At 36.8% G+C, this 25,850-nt stretch overlaps 1 protein-coding gene and 1 long non-coding RNA gene across 3 annotated transcripts in view; one reads left to right on the top strand and one right to left on the bottom strand.

Annotated features, from left to right (window-relative positions):
* Positions 1–12,650, bottom strand: part of SLC1A3 (solute carrier family 1 member 3) — a 61,822-nt gene extending 49,172 nt beyond the window's left edge. Inside the window, exons 1-2 of the mRNA XM_008630607.2 lie at positions 12,420–12,650; positions 10,425–10,699 (exon numbers count right to left, since the gene is read on the bottom strand). Of these exons, the coding sequence (XP_008628829.1) occupies positions 10,425–10,605 (181 nt within the window). The 5' untranslated portion in view covers positions 10,606–10,699; positions 12,420–12,650. The remainder of the gene's footprint in view (positions 1–10,424; positions 10,700–12,419) is intronic.
* Positions 1–25,850, top strand: part of LOC108445660 — a 120,817-nt gene that overhangs the window by 42,251 nt on the left and 52,716 nt on the right. The gene's annotated exons all lie outside the window — the stretch shown is intronic.

The following is a 25,850-nucleotide window of genomic DNA, read 5'->3' as shown; positions in this document are numbered from 1 at the left end:
TGTCTTCCCCAATTAGGAGGTAATTTTCTTCCTTTGAGAACATGTCCAAAAAATTGGTCTCTTTTTATCCAACTTCAACTTCTCTGTTTGCCTTTAAATGTTTTAATTTTTTTTTTCACTTGTTTTCCTTGAACTGTTTCTGTATTTATCCCTTGTTTGTCATCTCTGATTTCTCTCCTTTTTCTTTTTTTCAAATTTTATTTTTAAGACAAGTAATTTCAGGGCATTAGTAGAGGATTTGGAACGAAGAGGAGTTTTCACTGCTGGCACTGAAGCAGACTGTTCTTAATGGAATAGGGACATTATTCCTGATTTCATCCTCAGACAAGAGACTTCATTGAAAGACAAACTATGCCTAGTTTATGTACTCTTGTTAGTCTCTGAACTACATTAAAAAATACTTTTGATGCAAAAAATAACAAAGAATTCCATGAAAATATAGGAATAATTTCTTACTATGCGTATACAAAAGCTCAGGCATTCACAATATATGTCAGATTCTATTTTATAAAGTAGTATTTAGTGTTATGGTACTACTTGGTACTTTACAAAGTTACTATAATAACTATTTCTTTTATGCCTGCTTTGCTTTGCTGCTTCACATTCTTGACTAAAGTTGTATTTACTCCCACAAAATATAGATCAAAACAGATAAAAAGCTGTGCTCTGAAAGTTTATAGGGTACATTTCCTGCCTTTACATTTCTTTCTTTCCTGTTTTTCCTCAGCTGGAAGCTGACACCTTACCAGCACTGAATTTTACTTTTCCCTACTATGGTTTCAGCTGCCCATCCATGTTATTTTGTCTTTTTTACAGTATAGTAGCACTAAGGACTCGCAGACAGTGAGACTGAGATCACTCGGGTCCAAGAACTTTGTGCAAACATGCACAGAAAACAGAGCTCTACTCTGAGGAACTTCTGGTGTAGCTTGACAGAGACCTTGAAGTTAGATATGGAGAGTTGCTTTTGTTTTTTTAATTCTGGCTTGCACACACACTACAGAGAGTTCATTTTAGGTTGGACTGTCTCGATATGCAGTTTTGTATCATCATTAGCAGGACATTCAAATTATGCAGTTATATCTCTATGGAACTAGTCCAACTCTTAATTCCTACAAAAACACCTGTTAATTTAGCTTAGTGCTGATAGTCTAAATCTGTAAATGACTTGTTTGACACTGAGGTTTAAGTATTTTGTTGAATCAAGATATGCCCATGCCAGACCTATTTGGATCATGGAACGTATCACATGGCAGACTTTGTTAAAAGATTTCAAAGGATCTTTTTTGTCCAGTATTTTGCTGAGAAAAACAACCTGGATAGACTGAGAGGGAACATTTCCTGTTGTAGAATACAAGACTTTTGCCAAATCAGGTGTAAGCTTTACCCTAACACCTCTTTTAATGTTTGATTTGTTGTTCAGTGAATTCTTTCCATAAGAAAATTGGGTCCATGGCTTAAATTCATGGAATCATGTTACCATCTTTTTAAAAGATAACTAGGATGCTTTCAGTCCCTAGATGTTTGATTATGAGCCACTTCATCCCTAAAATCCTCAGTATGGCTGTGAAACTATTCCCAAATAGAACCTTTCATCTATTTCTTTACTTGCCAACAGCCTCTTACAACACATGAATTTCAAGAAATGTTTTATTTCAGTTGATTAAAAAGAGATATCATGCCTTACTTCTTGTGAGTTAACTCATCTGAAAGATATGTTGTAGCACAGATGATTAATTTACATGTAGTCTCTGTATAGGTAATGACACCTCTCTTCTCACTGTTAGGAGTTATTCAGAGTGGTAGAATTTTCCTATCTTAAAGGTCACAAAAATGGCAAATGGAAATTTGCACCTGGAATAATACTTAATTACACAGTAAGCACCTGAGTCCAAACTGTGACCTTTAAAGTCCCCCCAGATAAAAAAAGCTTAGTTCTGGAAATCTATAAAGTTAATGGGCACTGCTCGATTTGATTTGGAAAACTCCTCAGTTCTCACCATTCTGCTTGTGTTTTTCTCAGAACTGTCATGACCCAAACACCTATTTGCCTAATTCCAGGCTAAGTCCTGAGGGACTAACAAATAAACACAACTGTCACACAGAATGCGCACAATTATCTGGACTTGGGATACCCTGTGTCCCTGTTCTTGCTCCCAGGTTCATTTCACAGCCTGGGGCTTCCTGTTATAGGTGAGCATTTTAGTCATTAGGTTAAACACAGTGCTGCGTTTTGCTCTCTCGGCATATGTATTTGTCTTTAGAAGCCTTGCGTTTCCCTCTGCCCAATAACACAGCTTCGAAAGGAATGGTGGAATTCCCTCTTCCTGCAACTTGCCTTTTGAGAGGAAAAGAATAACATAACTCCTCAAGTGCTGCTGACACCATTCCCAAGGTGAGGACTCTCTGGCTTCTGGATCTCCACTGGGTGAAAATGTCTGGCATGGTCCTGACTCAGAAAGGAGTGGGAGTAAGAATGCAAACCTGTTTGTTTGTTTGTCTGTCTGTGTATCTCCTGGCAAGTTTTAGGCAGTTACATGCTTAGGTTGTGGACTCGTGTGGTTATCCTGTTCAGTCTCCTAGATCTAGCGCATGCAAAGGCACAGAGCTCTGAGATTTGGTTTCCATACGTAGCTTTCTTTGCTTGCATTTTAGGCTTTGAAGGACTTGATTGCACATTCATGTCTGTTTAATGTATGGATTCTCAAGTCAAAAAATTTTTTAAAGACATCAGAATATATGTAGTAGACTTATTTGTCCACTACCTTTGGTCAGTATTCCTAGAATTCTCTGATTATTGGTGGTGTAATACAAAGGTAATTCTACTCTTTTTTTTTTCATTTATCCCTTGTGCATGGTAAAACCAAAGCATTTTAGTAAATGCCAGTTTGAGGGGCCAGATTATGTTGCAGTGTAAATAATGCTTAAAACTTCAGCCCCATCTTTTATAGACTTTATTTTGGATAAATTAATTTTCAGTTATGCCAAGTTACAGTAAAACGTGAAAAACAAGCACACACTTTGTAAGTCTCAAGCCATTTCTATTTATGGTCTTCTATCCATGCCAATAGAAAATATACACATGTCAAATTTCAAGCAATATATTGCATTTTTTTTTAATGTAGAGAATTGAACAAGAATTTAAAAGGTGACTATAACTGGTGTTATAAGAAAGGACATGGGAGAACAACCAGGGAATATGAGTAGCAGTAATATTTTGTTGCTGTCCTGACTCTCCTGGTATCCTTCTGGTTTTCTTTGCCTCTTTTCCAGCATTTACTTATTTTCCTTTTCACTGTTGTACAGCTCATCAAACCTATTATTTTACTTTTTGATTTTAAAACATCTCACGAAATCTATAGTCAAAATAAATTCCTCTTGTATGGATTTTAAGTGGTTACACACACCGTGATTTCATTGTGTTGATTGAAAGTGCAAACACTATCAATACAGGTTCAAGTCTGATGGGTCGACATAATAAATACAATAATCCATATTTTAGCAAAATTTCTCTGAAATAATTTCCATTTATTCTTTTGCTGTCTTCCATACTTTCTTCCTCACTCCAACCACATTTGTTGTATCCATAACTAATTTAAAACTTCTTGGTGAGGAACCTAGCTGTTCTCTAATATACTTTGTAGACACCATAGCATATTCTATGAACAACAGAGATGGAGAAATTAGTATGGGAGGGGGAAATTTCTTAGCTCCTTACTAAGTATTTTTTTATCATCACTTGCATTTCCTCATTGCTCAAAAGCTGCAGTTAAACTGAATTGTAAATATGCTGCAAAAAACCCTATTACGAAATATGCTAAATCCCATCAAATTATAGAACCATCAAGGCTGGAAAAGACCTCTAAGATCACTGGCCTGTAAGATCTCAAGTCCAACCTTTAACTCAGCACTGCCAAGTCCACCACTAAACCACATCCCTAAGTGCCACATCTATACATCTTTTAAATATCTCCCGGGGTGATAACTTCATTGCTTCCCAGGGCAGACTGTTTCAGTGTTTGACAACCCTTTCAAATGAAAAAATTTTTCCTGGTATCTGAACTGAACATCCTCTGGCACAATTTCAGGCCTTTTCCTCTTGTCCTGTCCTGTGTTACCTGGAAGAAGGGGCTGATCCCCACCTGGCTACACCCTCCTTTCAGGGAATTGTAGAGAGTGATAAGGTCTCCCCTGAGCCTCCTCTTCTCCAGGCTAAAAACCATCAGCTCATTCAGCTGCTCCTCACAGGCCTTGTGCTTCAGACTCTTCACCAGCTCCATTGTCTGTCTCTGGACTCGCTCCAGCACCTCAGTGTCTGCCTTGTTGTAAGTTTACTTACCATAAGGTTACTGGGTTGTAATCAAAAATGAAATGAAATACAAAATCTTAAGGAAATGCACAGTAAACAAAAGGAATTGGGAGGATGGTTGGAGGATTTACACAACTAATGTGGCTATATGTATTATTTATATTATTTTGGTGGTTCCAAAATGTCTGATTTTCCTTTAACAAGGCATTAAAAAATAAAGTCAGTATGTCTCAGCTACTGATCTAGAAGTCTGTGCTACAGTAGGGTACAAATTATCCCGATGCATGCATTTATTTTTTTGTAGCAGCCTTGTTAACATCTAAGATATGTAGCCCATTTGTTTATTTCTCTTTGATATTGGATTTATTTGTACAGTTTTTCAAATGTGCTTAAAAAGATAAGGATTTTGTAAAACCATTTTTTTCTATGGTATAACATTAATCCCTTGAACCTTTCAGATGCCTGGCTATTTCAAGAAATTGTGTGAGAAGTTTAAGCCAAATGAATGAAATTTTCAGGAATTCATGAACAACTGAACATACCATCTTCAACCACACCTTCATTGCGGCCAGCTTAAAAGCATTTAATCTCCAATGACAGCTTGTTCTAGCTTTACAAGTGCTAGTAAGGATCTAACAATTTTAAATATTTACTCAGCATACAAATCATTGGCATCTTGCTTATGGTTTTGTGCTGCTTTTCACAAAATATATAGTCCCTGTCCACTGAAAAATGGAAAGGGTTGGCAAGCCCTAAAACTAGTTTATTTCATGTTGAAATGTCTTTTCAGTCCCCTTTCAGGGTCACCACAAAAGTTTTCTTGAGAATCTTTGAGATAACTACTGTTTCAATTATAACATATCTTCTCCTAGCATGATGGCCATACTCTAATGGCATTCAGAGAATTTTCTTGTAAACTCTCTGAGAAACTACATCCTAAATGTCTCACGCAGTTACTGCCATGCATTTTGCCTAGGATAGCCTTAAAATAGGATAGCCTTTTAAGAAGCAGTATTACATAAATACAATTATTTTTAACTTCTAGAGATAATTTTGAGAATCTCAACTGCCTTCTGACAATCTGTATGAAAAGTGCAGTGAATGTATGTTTCTCCGGACTGTTTTATGACCATCCAGACATACTATTTTTGAACACCACTTATCAAGTCCACTGATTAGACAATTTAGAGCGTTAGGATAGAAGTAAGTCAATATTTGGCAGATTTTGCATTTTTGCTGTGCATTTATGCACAGCTGCTCTCTCCAGAATGCTTAATTGTTATTCACAAGGTAGCCAAGTTTATTGTTGTTACTCTGTGCCATGTATGGCAGTCCAACAATCATTGCTGTTTCATTTCAGTAACAGCAGAATGAATGGTAAGAAATGTGGATTGTGATAATGTATTAACATTATTTTATTTTGCAAGTAACTGTTAAACTAGAATACTGTTCATATTTCACAGTCTTTTACCACTGTCTTCTTAATAGCAGAGTTAAACTTCTTTGGATTTCTCTACATTTTCTTCCTTTTGAAAAGAATCATCTCTTCTGAAGTTTTAAGTGTCACTCTGAGTTTTATGGTGTCTGTTTATGTTTTTTTCTCCTTCCGAAATTATAACTATTTTATACTAAAAAAAAAAAAGGTTTTGATAGCAAATATTTCAGAGTATTACTTAGGAAGGTTTCTTCACTCAAGTGAGAAATCAATTGCACTAGGTAGATTCTTTAGGAGAGCTCTGAGACAGACAGCCTCTGAGTTCAGCATAAAAATAATTTCTCCTTTGCTTTAGCCAACCATCTTGATTTTCTTGCATATAACTTATTTTTTTTCTTTGTATAATCTCTCCCTTTATATTTTAATATATTCTTTCACCTAAAACTCAGGTCCCCCAACTGTTTCTCCTTCAGTGATGGGTCCTCACTTTGTTCTCCTGCAAATTTTACCAAGGCTGCCTTAGAATTGTCACAGTGTTTAATGTCAATATACAGTGGGGTCAAATACCCTTCTCTGGGTACATCAGCCTCACCCTTAAGTAGATACAGAGATCTGCTAATAGCAGAAAAGATGTTGCTTCAACATTCCTTTTTGTGGGCATTATCCCAAGTTTTGTCTACCTGCATATCACAGACTTGTAGCTCTTAAGTCTTTAAACTGTTGTTCAGACAGGGAGTGTTGCAGAGATAGGAGAATCTGCTTCTCTGCACATCTTTTCACTGTTCAGATACTGTAAGGGCCTTGTGGGTTTTTTGCTTTCTGTGTCATGAAGGATCCTTTCAAGGCTTTATTCATCTCTATGATTTTTTTCTTCAGGGACAAGGTGCATTGACAAGGCCTTCATCTCACCTGTCTTCTTCCTGTACTTTTAACTAGATTTTTTGTAAACATGCTGGGAAGTTTTGGAATCTTCCACAAAGTGCATGCTGTTGCAGAATAGAGGTTGTATGGGCTTATCTACATTTCACACCTATTGTGAGATTGCTGGCAATTACAGAAGCCTGGCTTCAAAGACACAGCCAGGGCTGCATTCCCTCTTCCCTTTGGGGAAACAGGTAGTCAGAAAACAGAATTGGCTCCATCCCCTCCCCCTTGAATGTGCCAGCAGACAACTGCAACATACACCTCTGGCAAAAGGATTTTAGCTAGCTAATTGGAGCTTAATATTCAGAAACTGCTTTTCATAGCACTTGCTTCACAACCTGACTCTATTTCACTGAGCCCCTCAATTAAAACAGCATTTCTCTGCAGACAGCTTCTGAGGATCTTTGCTCAGCATCTCTCTGCATCTCGGTCTTTCCTTCAAGCTCAGAACCCACAGGAGATTCTTTGACATTTAGAGTCCTGTTGGAGTCTGAGTTCCTGCACCATTTTTCAGAAAATGGGATGTAACAATGAAGACATGCTGATAAAGGATGATGATTCTAAGTACTGTGGGAGAGAGGGCACTGCCTGAGATCTTGCTGGTAATTTGGCTAGCACTTCAAAGTTTGTGAGACTTCTGATTTTCCATGAGCAACCATGATCCCTACCCTACCTTAAATTGCTCCTGGCCATCGGGATATTCTCAATTTGCCAGTGGTCAGCCTCACAAATTTGTCTCACATGATTGTTCTCATCTATTGGGTCTTGACAAGATTGACTGCAGAAAACTAATTTATAATATCTTTATGTGTACAAGAAGAATGTGAAAAATTGTATCATAATTCACTTACTAACTATGCTTTTCTTAAAGTTTCTTGAAGGGCTTGGAAAAAGCTTAAATTTCACTAAAAATAAAAACAATGATTATGACAATGTGTTAGACAGCCCCTACCTATGCAGAAGGTGTAATCTGAAGGACATTACATGCATTTTTTTAGGAAATAGAGAATAGTTCTAAGTATTTCTCAATATGAATTATAGCTTCTTGCAACTTCATCAATAGGTTTTTAATGAGTAATTGGCTTGGTATTGTAGCAGCTAGTGAATTTAGTTTAGAATTCAGTTTAGAATCAGAGCAACAACAGAGGTTAGTGTAAAGGCTATATTTCACCTTGCCATGTGAATGCCAGAAGAACCTCATTCTGTTTGCAAAATATCCGTATACATCAGAAAGAACTTCATGTTGTAGTTACCCATTTCATAACAAAGTGCAACACAGACACAAGCCCAAATCCCCATTATAAAGTACAGTACTGGAACTAAGATCCTACGCGCTTAACCTCTACCAGAATCAATCCTCCTTAGCAAAGAAATAGGAAATGCTCTATTAAAAAAGGCTTTTTCATGTCTATCCCTTGATAAAAGAGGTGTGAAAGAAATGTGTCTGAAGAAACGTTGCTCTCTCTGAGTAAAATCTTCCTTTTCTTGGGTTTGGTCTCTATGAAAACTTCTGGACTGACAGCTCTAAAAAATGTCAGATTACAGAGCATTAAGCGTTATTTCTTGTAAAAGATTCAACCCTGGCCTGAATACAGTTTGGTTTCCACCTGGACTCACATCTAAGCATCTCAAATGGGAGAGACAGTAGTGCTAATTGGTGGGTTAATTCTGCAACATTGATTACTGTCTGCTAGGAAAGGGATCAAGCCTACCATCTGGTTTTCCACAGATCACCAAACAACTAAGTGATTATAACAACCTAGTCCTTGCCAAGCTAGACAGACGGAGTTCAACCAGTGAGTGTTTTCCAAACTCTTGAGCCATCTGTTCCCTACTTCTGGGTATTTCCACAACAGCAAAAAACTCTCAAAAGCCCCAAATCTTACATTTTTATGAGGTATTAACCATGAAATTACTGTTTTAATCATACATATGTACCGCAAAATTTCACCACAAATAATAAATGTAAGAAAATTTTTGAGCATTCTTTGGTAGTAATGAGACTTTTTCTTCCACATGTTACACTGAATATGTCTACAGGTTCATGAGCAGAACTGGAGCAGCCAGCTCATCCTAGGCTGCACATTTTCTTTAGTTCTCCAACTTGTGTTTCAGTGTCTACTGATCCTCTGCCATTACTGTAGGTGGTAGTGGAGAAGTGGGCAGAGTGTCACCAGTTATCCAAAGTTAATTGGAACCATCAATAACTGCAAAAACACTTGTGCAGTCTACATTTCATTTCCCACATTGACAAGTTTGTGGGAACCACACTGGAGGTAGATGATAGAGAAAAAATTGCAAAAACAGAAAAATTTGTCACATGCTGTATAGAAAAGTAAAAACCAAAGAATTGCATTCTTTGAGGTTGGATAGTGTTTCAAAACTTCCTTAATTTGCTCTCCCTTTTCTGACCATTGTAGATAAAACACCTAATTTTTAACCCCTGATATTAATAGGTCTTCTACACTGAGAAAATCCTTAATTAGGAATTAAAACCACTTACTATCAAGTACTGTTTATAAATATCAGAAACTGACATTACTGCTTTAGCAACAAAGTACTTTATTTTACCAATAGGCAAATTAATATAAATGTCTCCCAGCAAAAGACCGTCAAACCTGAAATTAATTTAAAGTAACACTGCTGATGTGGCATCAAGCAACAATCATGTCAAAACCCTAAAATTTCAATTCCTGAAGAGCTGTAGAAACACAGCAAGCAGATCTGTACAGAGCACTATTATGAAGGACATTAGGCCCTACATAAGCAAAGGATATATACCATTATCTTTAGGTCCTTACATATGGTTTTTCATCATCATGAGCAGATTCACAATTTTATATTTTAAACTAGTGAGAAAAGTGAAAGCCATACAGTAAAGCCATAAAGTTCTTGCTCACCCTGTAAAGAGTGGTTATTTCATGAAACATGGAGCCACTTTGAAAATCTCTAGTTAAAGAAAAATTATCATAAGTGATCATGTAATCATTTAAAGTAAAACTAGTTTTAAAAAATTGCATGTTTTTCTCATCAAGTTCTCTTTCCAATGCTAATTCAAAGTATGTAGCAATATTTTGAATTTACATTTTGGTGCATTCCAAATTTAAAGGCTGTTTGCTGTACTGGATTCCTCCCCATATACTCTTAAAAGGCATTTAATCAGGTGCTATCTTTCAGTCCTTTGAATAAGTAACATTGCCATTGTTGCCCAAATTGCATCTGAAAGATGCTTGTGTAAGATTGTGAGTGACTGAGAGAGAATAAACTTAGATTTGCATTTATCAAGGGAAAACTGGAAAGATTGAGGCTCTATTTATTATATGCCTTTGCTTAGAAATATCTCTTCATTTCATTCATTGCTAATTTCTATTCATCATTGCAAGGTGTTCATTTTTTGATACTTTAGGTAAATAAAAGTTACTTCCTGAGCATTTTGCTGCACCTGGCTTTGGTTGGAAAAGATACAATTGAAAACACTCAATTCAGTTATTTTATCTGAATCTTTAAGAGAAGAATTCATAAAACAGCCATTCTGGTTGGTTTTTTTCAGCAAAATTTTTCTTATGAATAACTAGAATAATTTAATGGCTCTTCCTTAAACTTCATGCAGCTGTCAAAGCCAAAACTCTCCAAGCCAGAACATTCTTATCAGTGCAGAAGAATTTGGGAACTCATTTGTAATGCAAATCACCCAGTCACATCGTCATTGTCAAATGCACTTGAGAACAGAATATTCCTATTGAACGAATTACTCACCAAGAATCACAGCAACGACAGTGAAGAGCACAAAGGCATTCCTCATTAAATAACTTTTAACATCGTCCTTTGTTATGCTCTGCACTTTTTTTTTTGCCAAAAGTGTACGTTTCCGGACTCCTTGTTGAATTCGTTCCATCCTACTTCCAGGTTTTGGATCTTCTCCGTTACCTTTAGTCATTTATCTTGCTGAAAGCTTTCTTTTATAATTAACTTCTGTCAGTATCCCTTCAGAAAAGTGGAGGACTCTTTTCAGTGGGAGGCACTGGAGAAACCTGCAAGACAAGAAGTATCAAACATTGCAGTAAGATTTTAGAGGAATGATTAGCTATGTATTTACATAGAAGAAAATACTCTTCGTGTTTCAGTAAAACTTGTATTTTTCGTAGTATCTAACCAGTTTTTGATGCAAAGCCTCTGTGTCTTTGAAAGAAGGATTATATGGACTGATCAGATAAATGTCCTGTGCCTTCAGAGATTAACCTGTACTGTTGTCATGCTGTAAAACCCAGGAGAAACTTTTTAAAATATTTGCTATTGATATACAAATGTAAAATCAGTACAAATCATAGCAACTTAAGGCATTATAACATTTAAAACTGTCAGGCTTGCTTTCGTTCTTTTTATCAGGCCATTGTTATTTGAAAAAAAAAAATCTAGCTCACCTTCACATTATGCATTGAAGAAAAATATTTTGCTCAAACTGAAACATTTAACTTGTTCTACAGTTCACATTTTTAAAAATGATTGAATGCATTGGCTCAAATCCTTCTTTTCATGTGGAAAAAGGCAGCAGCAATAGTTTATTTATCCCTCAACCACTTTTTAGAAGATATGCCTTTACAATTTTATGTTGATAACATTCATCTTTTAGCTGTATAAACTACTCCAAGCACATCTGTAAAACATTAGAAGTAATATCCCACTTTACTTGTTTCTTCAGACTGTAATACCAACTCACATTGCAGAGTAATGTTTAGCTTGTCCTGACAGCAATTATAAGCATATATCATAGAATCACAGAACATACTAAATTGGAAGGGACACATCAGGATCATTGAGTCCAAATCCTGGCCCTGTGCAGGACAACCCAAGAATCACACCATGTCTGATTTTAAGAAATTACACACTGAATCAACCTTAAACTGTTCTAATATTAAATGTTTTTCATTACGATGTTACCTTTTACTTTAGTTGGTAGTTTGGTTTTTTTTTGTTTTGATGACTGCTGGGTATGAGTTTGTTTAATAATGAAGCCTCCTCAAAGGTATTTTCCAGACTGAGAATCCCATTTTCTGAAGTCTTAGTTAATATACACTGGCATGGCTTTTAAAGAAATTAGAAATGAATAAATGGATAAAGTTAGGTGCTTCTGCTGAAATTTGTCTTTGTTTATAGGCAGTTCAACTCTAACATCTAATTTTCAACAAATTTAGTGCGAAAACAACTTTTTTCTTTTTAGGACGCACCTAAAATATAAATACACAGGGGTTTCAGCCAGGATGTTTTAAACAAAATCGCACGCTGTAACAAGTTTATTTTGGTAGATTTTGATCACTGCTTTTACCATATGTTTCAAGACTGGCACTTTAGCGCAATATCCTCCCTGAATTTCAACAGAACACTGTAAACTTTGCTGCATTAGGGAGTGGAAACATTCTGAGACCGAGCTAAATATTTAAATTACTAGGTGGTCTACCGTGGACAAGACTGCTGTGTGGAAGCAGGATTCTTTTTTTTTTTCCCCTGCCGAATAATAGAAAACTTTTTAAAAAAAAAAAAAAAAAAGAAAAAAAAAAAAAAGAGATCGTTCAAAGTGCCTTTCTTTCCAGGATGTTTAATGCAGCTAATCTGTCCTGTGCAATTTACATCAAGATCAAGAAAGAATATGGGTGCAGCCCAAAGGATCATTACATTAATTAAGACACAAAGGCAGAGAGTGAAAAATGAACACTTCGCACTTAAACCCGCACGGGAAGGACAGGATGGACTCACCTCTTCGGACCTTCCGTACTTTTAGCGTACTTTTAGGAGCGCGGTGGATAAAGCGGGGGCTTCCCGGCGGAGACCACGGAGCTGCGGAGCGGAGCGAGCGCCAGGGAGAAAACTGACATCTGCATGTGCTCTGGAATACGGCAACTTACTATCATTGTAACTTAAGGAAAGGGGAGGAGACTGCGAGCCCGGCTCTGGGAAAAAAAAAAAAGACAAAACCAACCCACCCCAAACCACACATCGGCAGAGAGGGGAGAGCGGGGCTTCTGGAATATTGATTAGTCTCGGCGCAGTGAAAGCAGGGTCACTTTCTTTGTTTTTCCCTTTAGACCACTTTCACGCTTTGTCAGTTCAGCTTCGTTAGAAATGCAAAATCAGGATCCGGGAAGAACTGAAGGATCGCACACACACAGACAGGGGAGGCTGGAGCGCTTCTTTATTAGGCATTCCAGACTGGACATCCGAAAAGCCTGAACATAATTATATAACACTATCCCTGTGCTTTTATAAATAAGTGATAAAATATCTGAGCATGCTGCTTTGTTCTAAAAATGGGCACGGTGTGAAGCTATCGCGTATTTTCTAATTCTTAAAGACAGCTATTCAAGATCTACTCTTCCCAGGGTGGGGAACCAGACCTATCTTCCAGAAGCAACTGGAGCATTATCAAGGAAAGAGTTTTCTCTCTAACATGATCAGTTACAATTCTTTGTATGTTTCTTGTAGATATTCAAAATACATAGTAAAACTTGCCTCTTGTTTGGCAATTTAAACTCACTGATAGCAAGTCGCGTTCCACCTGTTTCAATAGCAGAGAATGAATGAATGAATGAATGAATGAATGAATGAATGAATGAAAAGTGTAAAATATACACTTTTGAGAAACAAGTGGCTTTCAGTTTTTCTAGCATTTCAAAGTATGCATTATTGAAAAGGAATTTGCTGATGGGAGTCAGGGGAATTCCCAAAGAACTTTCCTTTTTAGAAGAACACTTTCATTTTAAACATTGGTAAAGTCAGCTTAAAATATTCCATAATTGTATTTCAGTGCATCTTCCATGGGATTTAAAGTATTTTCTTGTAAGACAAATATTGTAAATTGAAAATTATATAAACTTATCCTAAATATATAATTCATCTATATATATTAATCTGTAAAGATTTGTTTATAGATTATGTTTAAATTCTTTCCAGAGAAGTCATTTTAGGTATACAGGGAAAAGAGCTATGTACTAGACACACAAAGAATAGTTAGGGACAAAGAAAATTAACAGCAGATTTGCTTCCACACAGTCAGTGTAGATGGTTTTGCTAAAGTGTTTTCCAGTTTGAATGTGAGGCAAATAATGAAGTATAATGTAGAGAAAAATAATATAACAGTCATTTCAAATTTCCTTATGATTAATGTAGGTTTGAGATTGATCTGTGTACCATAGAATCTTGATCTTTGGTATCTAACTTAAGAGAGGAAACATCTAAATTAACTTATTAATTGACTTTAAAAATGAAGAAAAAATGTTGACAGCGTGTCTTGCAAAGACAGAAACACATGCTGTATTTTCTTGCACCTTGTATTTTCTGGCATCTTAAATGTCTATCTCATTTTTATTTTTTGTGGTGCAGTTTTTAAATACTTTCACCATTTTTTCTGTAGATGGGGACTGACCTTTTAACTAACCTTTGGCCTCTAGCAATCTGCTCGTTTGATCTTTCTTTTTGGAGTATGTCTTGCCTTCTGCAAAACCTCCCAGATAGTTCTGCCCTCTGCTCATATGAATAGTAATGATCCACTTGACTTAATGGGACAGGGTCAGGCCCTAAGTGAGGTGATCCAAAAGTATGTCATCATTTAATGCTTTCATTAATACTGGAGTCAATGGGAAATGAGGATAATCCTGTGAGAGAATTAGCTATTCAGTGAGACAAAATGAAAATAAACAATAATCAGTAGGACAACTCAGCTTAACCTCAGCAGTGATACTATACTATCTCTAAGAGAATAACAGATATTAATACACAGCTCGTAGAAAAACAAAATATTAAGAGCTTTTATGGCAATATGTTAAAATTTTTCTGTCTTTTTTCCTCTCTCCTTCGTTTTCTGATATTCATTTATTTTATTGATTTCAACTTCCAAGAGTATTATCCCTTATATTATAAAATGCCATGTATTTTAGATACCCCTGGATAGCAAAAATAAAGAGTCAAATAAGTTCAAAGCATGGTGGCACCCTGCAAGACATGACATGTAATTCAAATGTACTGGAATTTCCCTTAATAGATACAATAGATTTAACAGGTTTAGTATGCAGCATTTAATAGTAGGACAAATTTTAAATGTTATTGGCTATGTTCTTCTACCTGTAGCATTTTCAGCAGTGTTAGTTTCTAAGAAGACCAATTTAGAAATTAGACACATTGTAGACTTTAGTTTGGATTAGCCAAGGCAAAGAATATACAAAAACATTGTTAAGTTTCGTAGACTAACACGAAGTACCAGCCATAAGTGCAAACGCCAATTTTACGTAGATGAAATAATCTCTACGTGATTCAGGGTGGTATTTTTTTTTCCATAAAAATTGACAAGGAGTGACCTAAGGCCTGGATGAGCCTGTCTGTGTTGACATACTAGCTCAGCACACTAATGCCTGCTTTGGGTTCCAGTTTCAGCCCTTCTTTGATAATGCCTGAGGTGGCTTGCAAAGCAGCGAAGTGCAAGTATAGGGCAAGGACTGGCTATGACTTGAACTTCATCCTCCCAAGCAGTGTGGATTCAGCCAGCTGAAATCATGTGTAGTGGCAAACCCAAGCCCTGTTTGGTTGTGCCCAACAAAGTCAGTCAGTAGATGTACTTTGCACAGTATCTGAGTGCCTTTGTGAAATAAGTAAAGGTATTAGAGTGGAAGCTGCTGTTCCAACACAAAGTATTGTTATTTCCAGCTGACAAGAGCTATCAAACAAAAACCCAGGGAAGCCAGCTGTAGCAAATGCAAAAAGTGGAAATGAAGCAGCAAATCCTTTAATTTCCCAGATAGCAATAAATGTGGAATACAACTGCATGGATCCCAGCTGAAATAAACATTACCATTCAAAGTAACACGGGTTTCACATTAATAAGCCAGCACTATAAATTAATATTGGCTTAAAATCTGAAGTGTTGGACTTTCAGTTGGAAGCTCAGAGAAATACTGTTGATAACACAGTGGTAAAACTGGAATAAAATTCTTGTGAAAGAATATGTTTATTCATGGTAAATGGCCTGTCAGTATGTCCCCAGACTTCAAGTTGAACAAAATAAGAAAATATATGACTCCCTTTCAAGCTCCAATCCATCTTAGAACTCTTTATTACGATTATACACTGTTGTATCAGTGAAGAAGCTGACTCTCTAAGAGGTTGAATTTAATCCATACGAGTTAGCAAATATTTGGCAGAACTAAGCCTTAGGCTCCTGAATATTTCCACAGGACTATGGCATGGTTTTCTTTCTGAGGTACTTGGTTGGCTTTTTTGAGCATGCTGAGTAGGAGAAATTGAGGTTTAGAGTTTTCTTCTTTTCAAATATCAGAGGGGAATTTGATTTTGGCCAGCCAAGCATGAAAAATGTACTGTATTTTCTATTAAGATTTGATGTACAGAAAGCTATTACACGGCTTTATTGAAGACATTGTACTGTGATTTATATACCTGCATGTGCATTACATTCATCAAAAAGGACACAGGCTATGTTCAGTTAGCAAGTATGAAGAACTGCAGGAAAAGATCTGCAGATCCATAGCTGGTTCTGTGTTGCTGCCTGTTCCGAGCTTCCCCTCCCCCCTCCCAAAGACATGTGCTCTGAGCTCTTTTGTTCTAAGCGCGGGCAAAGCCAAATGTCACTCGGACTCGTCACTTCTAACTGCAGGGAATTGAGCGGGCAGGGAGCTATATTTCTCCCTCTTTGCTTCTGCTGATGGTATTTGCTCTGCAGCTGATTCAGGTACCGATTTTAGAGCTACTAAAGTGCTAGATCGCCTGTGCTACCTCTCAAGGCTGCTCGAGGCTTTCTAAGGCATTGAAATACAAGCGCTAGCCAGTATAAAGCTGAAAAGATACCTTCCGCAGTTCTGAGCATGACGTTTGCAGAATCTGCACAGTAGGAGTGTTACACTGAATTGCTTCTAATATTGTTTTGTGCCCCAAACACTTTTTAGTGCTTAGACTGTATGATCTGGTTTTGTTTCTACTAAAGGAATCCAGTTCACACCTTCTAAGACCACTCCAGGGAATGCATCAAGCATGTCTTGGTCATTTTTAGGGGAAGCTTCCTCTACTGGTCATGCTGAACTTCAGTTTATCTTTGATATGTTGCAAACCACTGGGCAAGATCATCTACACAAAAAAAAAAAAAAAAGTGTTAAGATGTTCTGTTGATGGTAAGGATTAAATTATTTTAGAAAATGCTAGTATTCCATCACAAGAACACTTCAAAGGCAAAGTTTTTTGTGTAAGATTAGGATGAATGACTTGTAGTACAGGCCAATCTAACCAGCAGGACTTTGATTTTTCAGGGATCTTTTTCTGTGTTTCTATTTAGTGTCCCATTACAGTCTTAACACTGCTCACTCAAGCCAGCCAACAAATCCTCTTGGTCATTTTTATTCGTACATTTCAAGGTCTTGTGCCGTGAGAATAAATGTGATTTTACGCTTTTGAGCTCTGTCAGTAGTCAGTCGGAAGTTACAAACAAAAAAGTTCCTTTTCTGCTCTGTGAAAATTCCCAGCAGAGAAACATGAAGCTTTAGTATCTCTACCCAGCATCATGGGCTGTCTGGGCCTTAACACACACTGTATGTCTGACTGCAGCTGAATAGACAACCTTGTTTCCTTTCAACACAGGGAGTCAGATCAGCACTCACTCTTGGGAGGAGGGGGAAGGGAAATGAAGTTATACCAGCAGAGGATGTGGCTCATGAACTTTTCCCCTAACTGTCTTATTGAGGATGTGAATGTCTGTATGTACAGTGGGGCGATTCTCACTGAAGAATAGGCAAGGTTGTCTAGGAAGAATTGGGGAGAGGAAAGGACTGTGTCATTGTAAGAAATCTAATGGGATCTCGTCGGTAGCTAATAGCATTTCAGATGCAAAAGGCTCTACAGTAGGCTTCACTGGCTTTTCCACAGCCAGTGGCAATCACTTGAAAGGGTGTTGAGGGAGAGGCAGGTTCATTTGAAAAGTTAATACAGTATTGTGGCTAGTTACAGCATTGGAGCCAGAAATTTGCTGCTCCCTGTCACTCAGGTCCCTCTTAGTTTCCTCTTCCCGATTTCTTTTTTTTTAAAAAAACCTTTTCTCTGATCAGCTGCTAAACTTTGGTAGCTTGTGAATCGACAGAGCTACTGAGAGTGCCCTGGGGAAGCTCTGGCAGAGAGCACGCACTGCCATGGGTACTTTAAATCATGACCTCCAATCCTTGCCTGTCATGGTAGCAACAGAACAGTGATCCCACATGGGTCCTGATTTGGGATAAGAGCACCATTTGTGGGTGTCCCACTGGCTGAACGGTTTTCTGTCTTAATTCCCAGACCTGTTGTTGAAGAAGATCCATTTCTTGGGTCTTGTGTTGTTGGATATTCTTTAAACAAGGTACAGGCTTATCACTTGCACATGTGCTAGCCTGTACAACAGATTGGTCTCCGATTATTTTTTCCTTTTCCACTGCTTTCTTTTTTCTTGACATGACTTCCTTACAAAGAAAAGGCAGATAGGTTAGAAACAACACTAAAGAGGAATGGACATTCCTGAATTAGAATACGGTATTATCTGCATGAAGCACTTTTCATATAAAATACTGCTTTTCATTTGACATCTTTGTCCGTAGCTATTTTTATAACAAAACAGTGATTTATCAGCTGTTTAATACATCCTAGTTTGTTGTTAGCATAGCAAGTAAGATAAATACAGAGAAAACCACTCATTTGTATGAAGTACATTTAAGGAAACAAATTTATCTGGAGCAGTAAGCTAACGTGACTTTTTAAATAGACATTTACTACTATGGACCAGAATTACTGCAATCAAGACTCACAAAAATCTTTTGTAAAAATAATTATAATTTAAAGGCACACAGCTCAAAGTTGCTGCTATAATAATGACTATAATAGCAACTGTTTAGCATTTGGACATTTTTTTGGCAGGAGGGTTTTGCATTGTTTATTGTGAGAAAGAAACAGGCTCTGAGAAAAACATGCAAATTTTCAGCAGAGGAAAAAGCAGCATCAGGTTTGCAAAACAGAGTGGCAGAAAGTCTATTTTGCTTCTATGTCTTTAGTTCACATAGGCTAGGATGATTTAAAGTAAATAGGTTATTTTGGAGGATCTCTGTTTAATACGCATGGAAGATCTCAAAATATCTGTTTCATAGTATCCCTGGCATCCAGACAGTCAGGCTGTGTGGTGGTCAGCATTTATTTTCTTGCTGTGTTTTTCATTCTGAAATTCCATTCCCTGTTGGGATCCAGAGCTCACAGAACTCATTGCTAATCAGCAATTTGCTTAAAACAAGAATTGTCTTTTAATATTTATTACTCATTGTTCTTCTTGAAATGTGATCAAATGCCTGTCATCATATATATAGAAAAATTAAGGATTAGATAATTAGATTGTGAACAATTTAGTAGATTAAGATTGTGAACAAGTATGTTTCAAAGGAAAGATGGGATATCACTGGTGTGATATATTACCTCAATTTGTTCTGTCAGCACTCATTTCTTCACCCAGCTTCTGAAAGGATATGGATATTATTGTTGTACAAAAGAAATTCAGATCATTGTAATCAAAAATTAATTACAATAATGAAAAAAGATACACTGAGTCCACATTTTAATGCTGTCTTTCTGTAACAAGACGAAGGGTTGATACACTGTAGATTGCTTTTATTTCGATTTGCGTGTCATACAATGAAAGCTTTTCTGACATATATTGTAAATGCATCTATAGAAAGAAAACAAAGAGTAGTCCTTTCATTCAAACCAGAAATTGTTAAAAGGAAGATGTAAATCAAATATCTCTCCCATAATATGGCATCCTATCCCTCATTTACGGATTCACTACACATTACGCATCAGATTTGTTTTCATGCTGTCACTTACTCCACCCATACTGTTCCTTTCTGAACTTGTATGCCAATACATATTAATTTAATGTCCTTGTCTCCCCTTGCCCTCTTTTCCTTGGTAAAGCAACTACTCTCCATGCTTTCACAGGTTCACTGCTCTTCTTCTCCCTTTACTTCCACTAACTCTATCTCCACTTTTACTCTTTACTCCACCACTTGTTTCCTTTGAGTTAGAGAAAAATGGCTCAGGACAGGTCTTGTCTTCATTTGAATCAATGAATCCAGGTTTTGAGGGAAGGTTAGACCTTGGCCCTACTTGATTCTTAGACGCCTATTCCATTCCTTATTTTATGAGCTTTTTGTAGTCTGTAATACTCCTTTTCTCTCTGGTCTCTCATGTTACTTTTTTTGTCCTGCTATCTTGTTCTTTTTCTTTGGTTCACTGTATCTTCTTTTTCTCCTTTAGTTTTCACTTGTGTTCTTCTTATACCAGCTCTCAGTGGTTTGGGAAGCAGGACTGAAGGTCTTGCTCATACTGACATGGATTCATGGACAAGTTTGTATCATCAGCATGTAGCCTGGGATGTCTCTACAGACAGTGGATATGCACTCACACAGCTGCATGCTGAAAACTGGCTAGTGAGAAACCTCTCCCTCCTCCAACTAAACAGTGATAGAGGCTATGGACAGTGGAACAGATTTCGTTTTTTAAACTGCAAGGGTGTCAATTCTTCCCTTCCAAACAGGGACATCTCTTCCGCCTACAAACTACATGCAAAAAGGATTTTAATTAATTTGTTAAACCAAAGGGAATGTCGGAATGAACAGCCAGATACCTTTCAAAACAAAAACATTTAGGCCAAAATAAGGGGAAATAAGAGACAATGAGTTTGAAATGCTGCTTTATACAAGTCTTTCACATGGCTCCAAAAATGTCTGTGTTTCTTCCAGTTATGTCTACCACCTAGTGTTAACTTCAGAATGGTGATGTATTGGGTGCTTTGCTCAGCCACTCTGTGAATGGCTCCCATTCACCAGAAGTCTCAGCTCACTCCATATGCCGGCAAAACTCCCAGTGAGGACAATGCGAGTCCAGGTCCCCTGACTCACATTTTGCTCAGGCAAAACCCCCATTGTCCAGTGATTGCTTTGCTCAATGAGCAGTGATTCAGAAGTGCTGAATAGGAGCCCAGTCAGCGTGCTTTGATATTATTTTCCTGATGATTCATTAATTCTGTAAAATCATTATAAATTTCTTTGTAGAATTACTCAGTAATTTTGGTTTAGGCTAAATGTTAAAAACATATCACCTATGAGAAGAGGGCACTCTGGGAAAAGTATCACTAAACCAGGATTTTTTCTGAGATCTGAATACTTCTTATAAATTATTTGTAATTCCTGACTTCCTCTGGGCCCAGCAATATGAGAGCATTGAAGTCTTTGATCAGGTTCCTGAAAAATTATTACAGAGCGAGTTCCAGTGATTCAATGACACAAAATAGGAGAATAAAATGAGAGATGAGTGAAATGAGATGATCGCATTCAATTACTTTTGTCATGCTCTATTCAAACAGTTTAAAACAAGTTATGAGAACTTTTTAAAATCACAAGCTATTAAACCCTACAGTGGTTCAGTAACAAATGAGACTCAGAACTCCTGTTTGCACAAAAAACATAATCAGTTGAAGTCTTGTTTGATTGTAGGAATAACATTTTACTTTGATGGACCTATGTGAATACCATGAAAATCAAATATGCTTTGTCTCAGATTAAAATTTTTGGGTTTCTATTTCCTCTATATTATCAGGGATGTGTGAGGAGCTTCATTCCTTTCTTTCCTGATGCCTAAGGGCTTTCTTGATGTAGTATAAAATAAGTGTAAAATGCTACTAATTTCACTTCCCCCTAATTTCACTGCTGTGAATTGTACAACAATGTACTACAGAATTATGCTTTAAATAGATATGTAGCATAACCCTCAATGTATTTTTGATTTTCATTATCAGAAACCCCAGGAACCCTCTCTCACTGTGAGTCCCATCTTCCACACACAAGTCCCTGCTCTGTAAAATGTGGACCAGTGATCCAGAAAGTACAGCTCTCTGCCCATCACAGAACTTTTCCTCATTCACATTAAAAATATTTAGCAGATATTTATTAAAAGCCCCTCAAAGCCTCAAAAAAGCCAGTGTAGTGCAGAGGTCATGAATCACACTGTTTGTGTTTCAGATGAATGTATTAATAGAGAATGTATTAAATAGGAATATCTAGATAATCCTGGAAATCCATTTTGCCCAGTAATCCAAGATGGATGCCATCTAGGTACCCAATTTCCATCACCTGTAGCTTTGCTTTCACTTGGATTTTTGTACGAGAACAGTTAAGACATAGTATTCATATAGAATATTTCAACACTCTTCATCCTGCTTCATAAACTCTCTGCTGATGATTCTTTTCATTGGAGTGTTTTTACTTATTTTAACAGCTTTTTGAGGTGCTTTTTTTAACCCCAGATGTAATCTTTTCCTACTAGACTCTTGTAGTTGATGCAGTTTAATGCTCACAGGCCTTCTTCCCATCCCAAATATTGTTTTCCTCAAGTTTCTTCAAGTAAACAAAAACTAAGCTTGCAAATATCCATACAAGTTTGAAAAGTAAAAATAAACTCAGAATTTTTTTTTCGACTGTGTCAGACTGTTTTCTGAACTTTTTCCTCTGAAGCCACATGTAAAAGAACCTATCATGTCCCTTTTTATGAATCATCTCTGTGTTGAAGTTCTTAAATTATTCTCCTTTGCTATTATGTAGATTACTGTAAAAAAGTTGTCTCAGGAGGAGCGCCAGAAATCTTTTAGCATCCTCTTGAATTTTTAATTTTTAAAAAAAATTTACTACTAAACTGCTTTTCAGAGTCAGCTTTCAGCTCTGGTTTCCTAAGCACTGTTAGAGCAATTTACAGTCCTATTCATTGTCTGAGAGCTTCACATAAGGTCCCTGGAGGAGGAGCGAATTCAGTTCCTGCAGTAGGGCATCAGGTCGTGATAATATCCCCTCTCAGTCTCACCACCTCAGAACTATTCTCATCATTCTGGTACTTTCAACAGAGTACCATATAATAGGATACTCATACTTCACACCTAGATGAGGTCTTAGCACCCAGAATAAATAGCAATCTTCAAGCAGCAAGATGATTTTAGCCACCTTTTCTTTCCTTTTTCCTTTTCCTTTTTCCTTTTCCTTTTCCTTTTCCTTTTCCTTTTCCTTTTCCTTTTCCTTTTCCTTTTCCTTTTCCTTTTCCTTTTCCTTTTCCTTTTCCTGTCCTTCTTTTCTTTCAAAATAAACATAACCTTTCAGTTATTTTTACATTTTTAATATGGATTCCACCAGATCCCAAATTAACTCTGAGTCAGAAGGTTCTGAGGTAATTCTTAATCACCATAAAAAATAGCAGAAATTGTCCATTCTTCTAGTAGAGAATAATCAACATATTTCTACACTCTAATGTTAAGGTCACTTGTAGATAAAAGTTTATTTTACTCGGCATTAGTATAAGTCAGCATCTTTGACTGTGTTGAAAGCTAGATGTTTTGAGAAGATCCTCCACTGTGGAGGAAAATTCTGCTAAGCAGGTGATTTCAGTCTTGCTCACAAGATATTCTTCAATCTGAGAAAACATGTTAAGGTATCCACTGATTTCTTTCGGCATTTCTTAAGCAAAGATCTTTCAAAATTACTTTAACCCTCATGAATATTCTGTAGGTGGCCATTTGATCACATTACTTGCCAGGAAAAGTCCTCAGAAGAAAGAACTTTCCTAAAATCTGTATTTGCCTTTTATGAGCCTGCAAAATCTAGTTTTGTTTTAAGACCTATATGTGGCTTTTGAATGAATCCTTGACCAACCAGTGAGATTACTGGAATAAAACCTGGGCTGCAAAGTCATCTACAAGTCATTTAGGAGCTTCTCTATTTTAAAACTTCTCATTGCTTTGTAACTTGGACCAAATCACAAAAGGATCCAGCAAGCATCAGAGACAGGTGACAATAAAAGACAGGAAAGTTCAGCTGGCGATAGAAATGTGGTCAGAGCTGAGAGAAGACAACTCTTTGGAAGAGCTCTGGTCTTTGCCGGTCTCAACCAGCACTTCAACTCAGCTGGCATAGGATATAAAATTATTTCCAGAGAACCAAAGATGGCTCTTCATGTTTACTTGCCCCTTCTTCCCACTATTAACAAATCAAAATTCCTGAATGAAACATCAGTGAAATCTGGATGCTGACATAGAGTGAGTGCAGTGTTGTGATTCTAAACCCTGACTTCAATATTTGAAGAACCTATATGTGTTAACCTTAAAACTACTCTTCTCATGCTAAGGTCTTTGAAGTCTTTCACTCTCTGGACAGGAATGTTAGTTCTACCACAGGGCAGAGAAAGCAGACACAGTTTTACTTGGAATTAATGAGAGCAGCCAGACCTGAGGAGGTTATGTACTGCCAATATTGCAATACTAATAATGTCCTTCTATTCCTGAATTTGTTCCAAAACAAACAATCAAAAAAGAGCCTTGCCCTTACTAACGTTGCTTTTTCCTTTTCTAACAATGTATGTAAGATCATTCCCTGACTTTTTTTCTATACTCAAGCATGTGAAAGTCGGTACTTGCACTCATTTTTGAATCACAGGAGCTCGGTGTAAACCACAAAACCAGTCAGCAATTACACAAAGAAAAAAGTTCTGGACTGATGGATTTGTAGCAGAAAAATCTTAAAAGGGATCATCAAAGAATAAATGCACTAATACCACATTTATATATTATTTCTCTGGTTTTACTGCCACTGTGGTTTACTCACTTAAGTTGACTTGATCATGACATTTGGAAAATGTTTCTTACAGTATTTTGAGGCTCTCAATGTAGCATTCTGTAGAATATTTGAACAAGAGTCTTGCAGACAGGAAAACATTAACTTCTCCCTCTAGGCACTCCTGCATTTTGACACTGTAAATTTTAATAAGAGTGAAACAAAATTGTTATTAGAAAGTTTAATATTGCAATACTTTTGCCATAGATACTCTCACAACATTTTTGGAGAGACTGTTCAGAATAGCTACAGCACCACTTTTAAACTAGACATTCTCCTGAGTTCAGAAAAGCTTCCAAACCTCTCACTTCCAGCATGTTAATCCATCAATGATTATATTTCACACGTGAAACTTGAGGGAGAAATCTCTCAGTTGCATTTTTCAACATCATTATTGTCATTCTGCCTTTCCTTTTTATGCTTGCTTCTCCCTTTTGTTCACAAATGTGGTAATGAGTGAAATCTTCTTGGTATGAATGTACAATGACTTTGCATAGTTAAAGTGGTTTTGTTTTCCTATTCTTCATTGTTTTCTTGATAAATATGTGCTTTGATCTTGAAGCTGCCTTACCCCTGGCACAGCTCTCATTCTGGTGGTGCCTGTGGATTCTTTGTGAATGAAGAGTAAAATGTTGAGTTTCTAAACACATGAAAATGTGAGAGTTATGATTCAGATGAAGTATAGAAATTTTGCTGGTTTGTTTCCAGAAAAATGTGTATCCTCTGAGCAAAATCAGAGAAAAAAACATTATATATCACACAGCTTGCAGTAAGAGCTATGAATTTCTTCCCAGGGGTATTGTGAAGAAATTTCATGTAAGACCTAGGTGCAAATTAGCTGAAAGAGTGAAACTGGATTGAAACAGCAATCCCAGTATTTCTCATCATTATGATATCTTCTATCAAAGGTTAAAAACAGGACAATAAAAACAACTTTAGAAAAACATCTATTTTCCTCAGATCTGTTTCAAATTACATAACAATGAAAACAGACAATTCAAATTACTAGAATTTCTTTTGCCACACAGGTTTTATGTGAAATTCTATTCCTACAGAATGCAGCGTGCTCAGTGCAGGGAGCTGGTGACTGAGGGTTCAGGGAGAGCTGTTTTTCTGGAACACAGCATTACAGGGGTATACTTTAGATATATTTTAATAACTATCAATGATTTCAGATACACCATAATGAGAAAATAAAAACTGAAAAGGCAGCAAGAAAAAAAAATTTAAACTAGATTTCTCCTTGTAAGATCTTTATACAAGTTGAGAAAAAATATTCCCATCAGATGTTGTGGGTTTAGAAATGCATAATTTTAGAGGGAAAAGGCAGTGGACCCCCAGAAAGATATTTTTATTCAGAGCATTTGCACTAGAATAATAAATACAGCCTGTACCTATGGCATGATATGGTTGTGCTGCTTCTTATTTTTCATTCCATATTTGTGTTTACAAAGGTTGATATGTTGGCTCAGCA

Source organism: Corvus brachyrhynchos, unplaced genomic scaffold, assembly GCF_000691975.1.
Source record: "Corvus brachyrhynchos isolate BGI_N302 unplaced genomic scaffold, ASM69197v1 scaffold42, whole genome shotgun sequence".
NCBI classification, from domain to species: Eukaryota; Metazoa; Chordata; class Aves; order Passeriformes; family Corvidae; genus Corvus; species Corvus brachyrhynchos.
The sequence above is the reverse complement of the archived record's forward strand: the minus strand, read 5'-3'. Positions and strand labels throughout refer to the sequence as shown.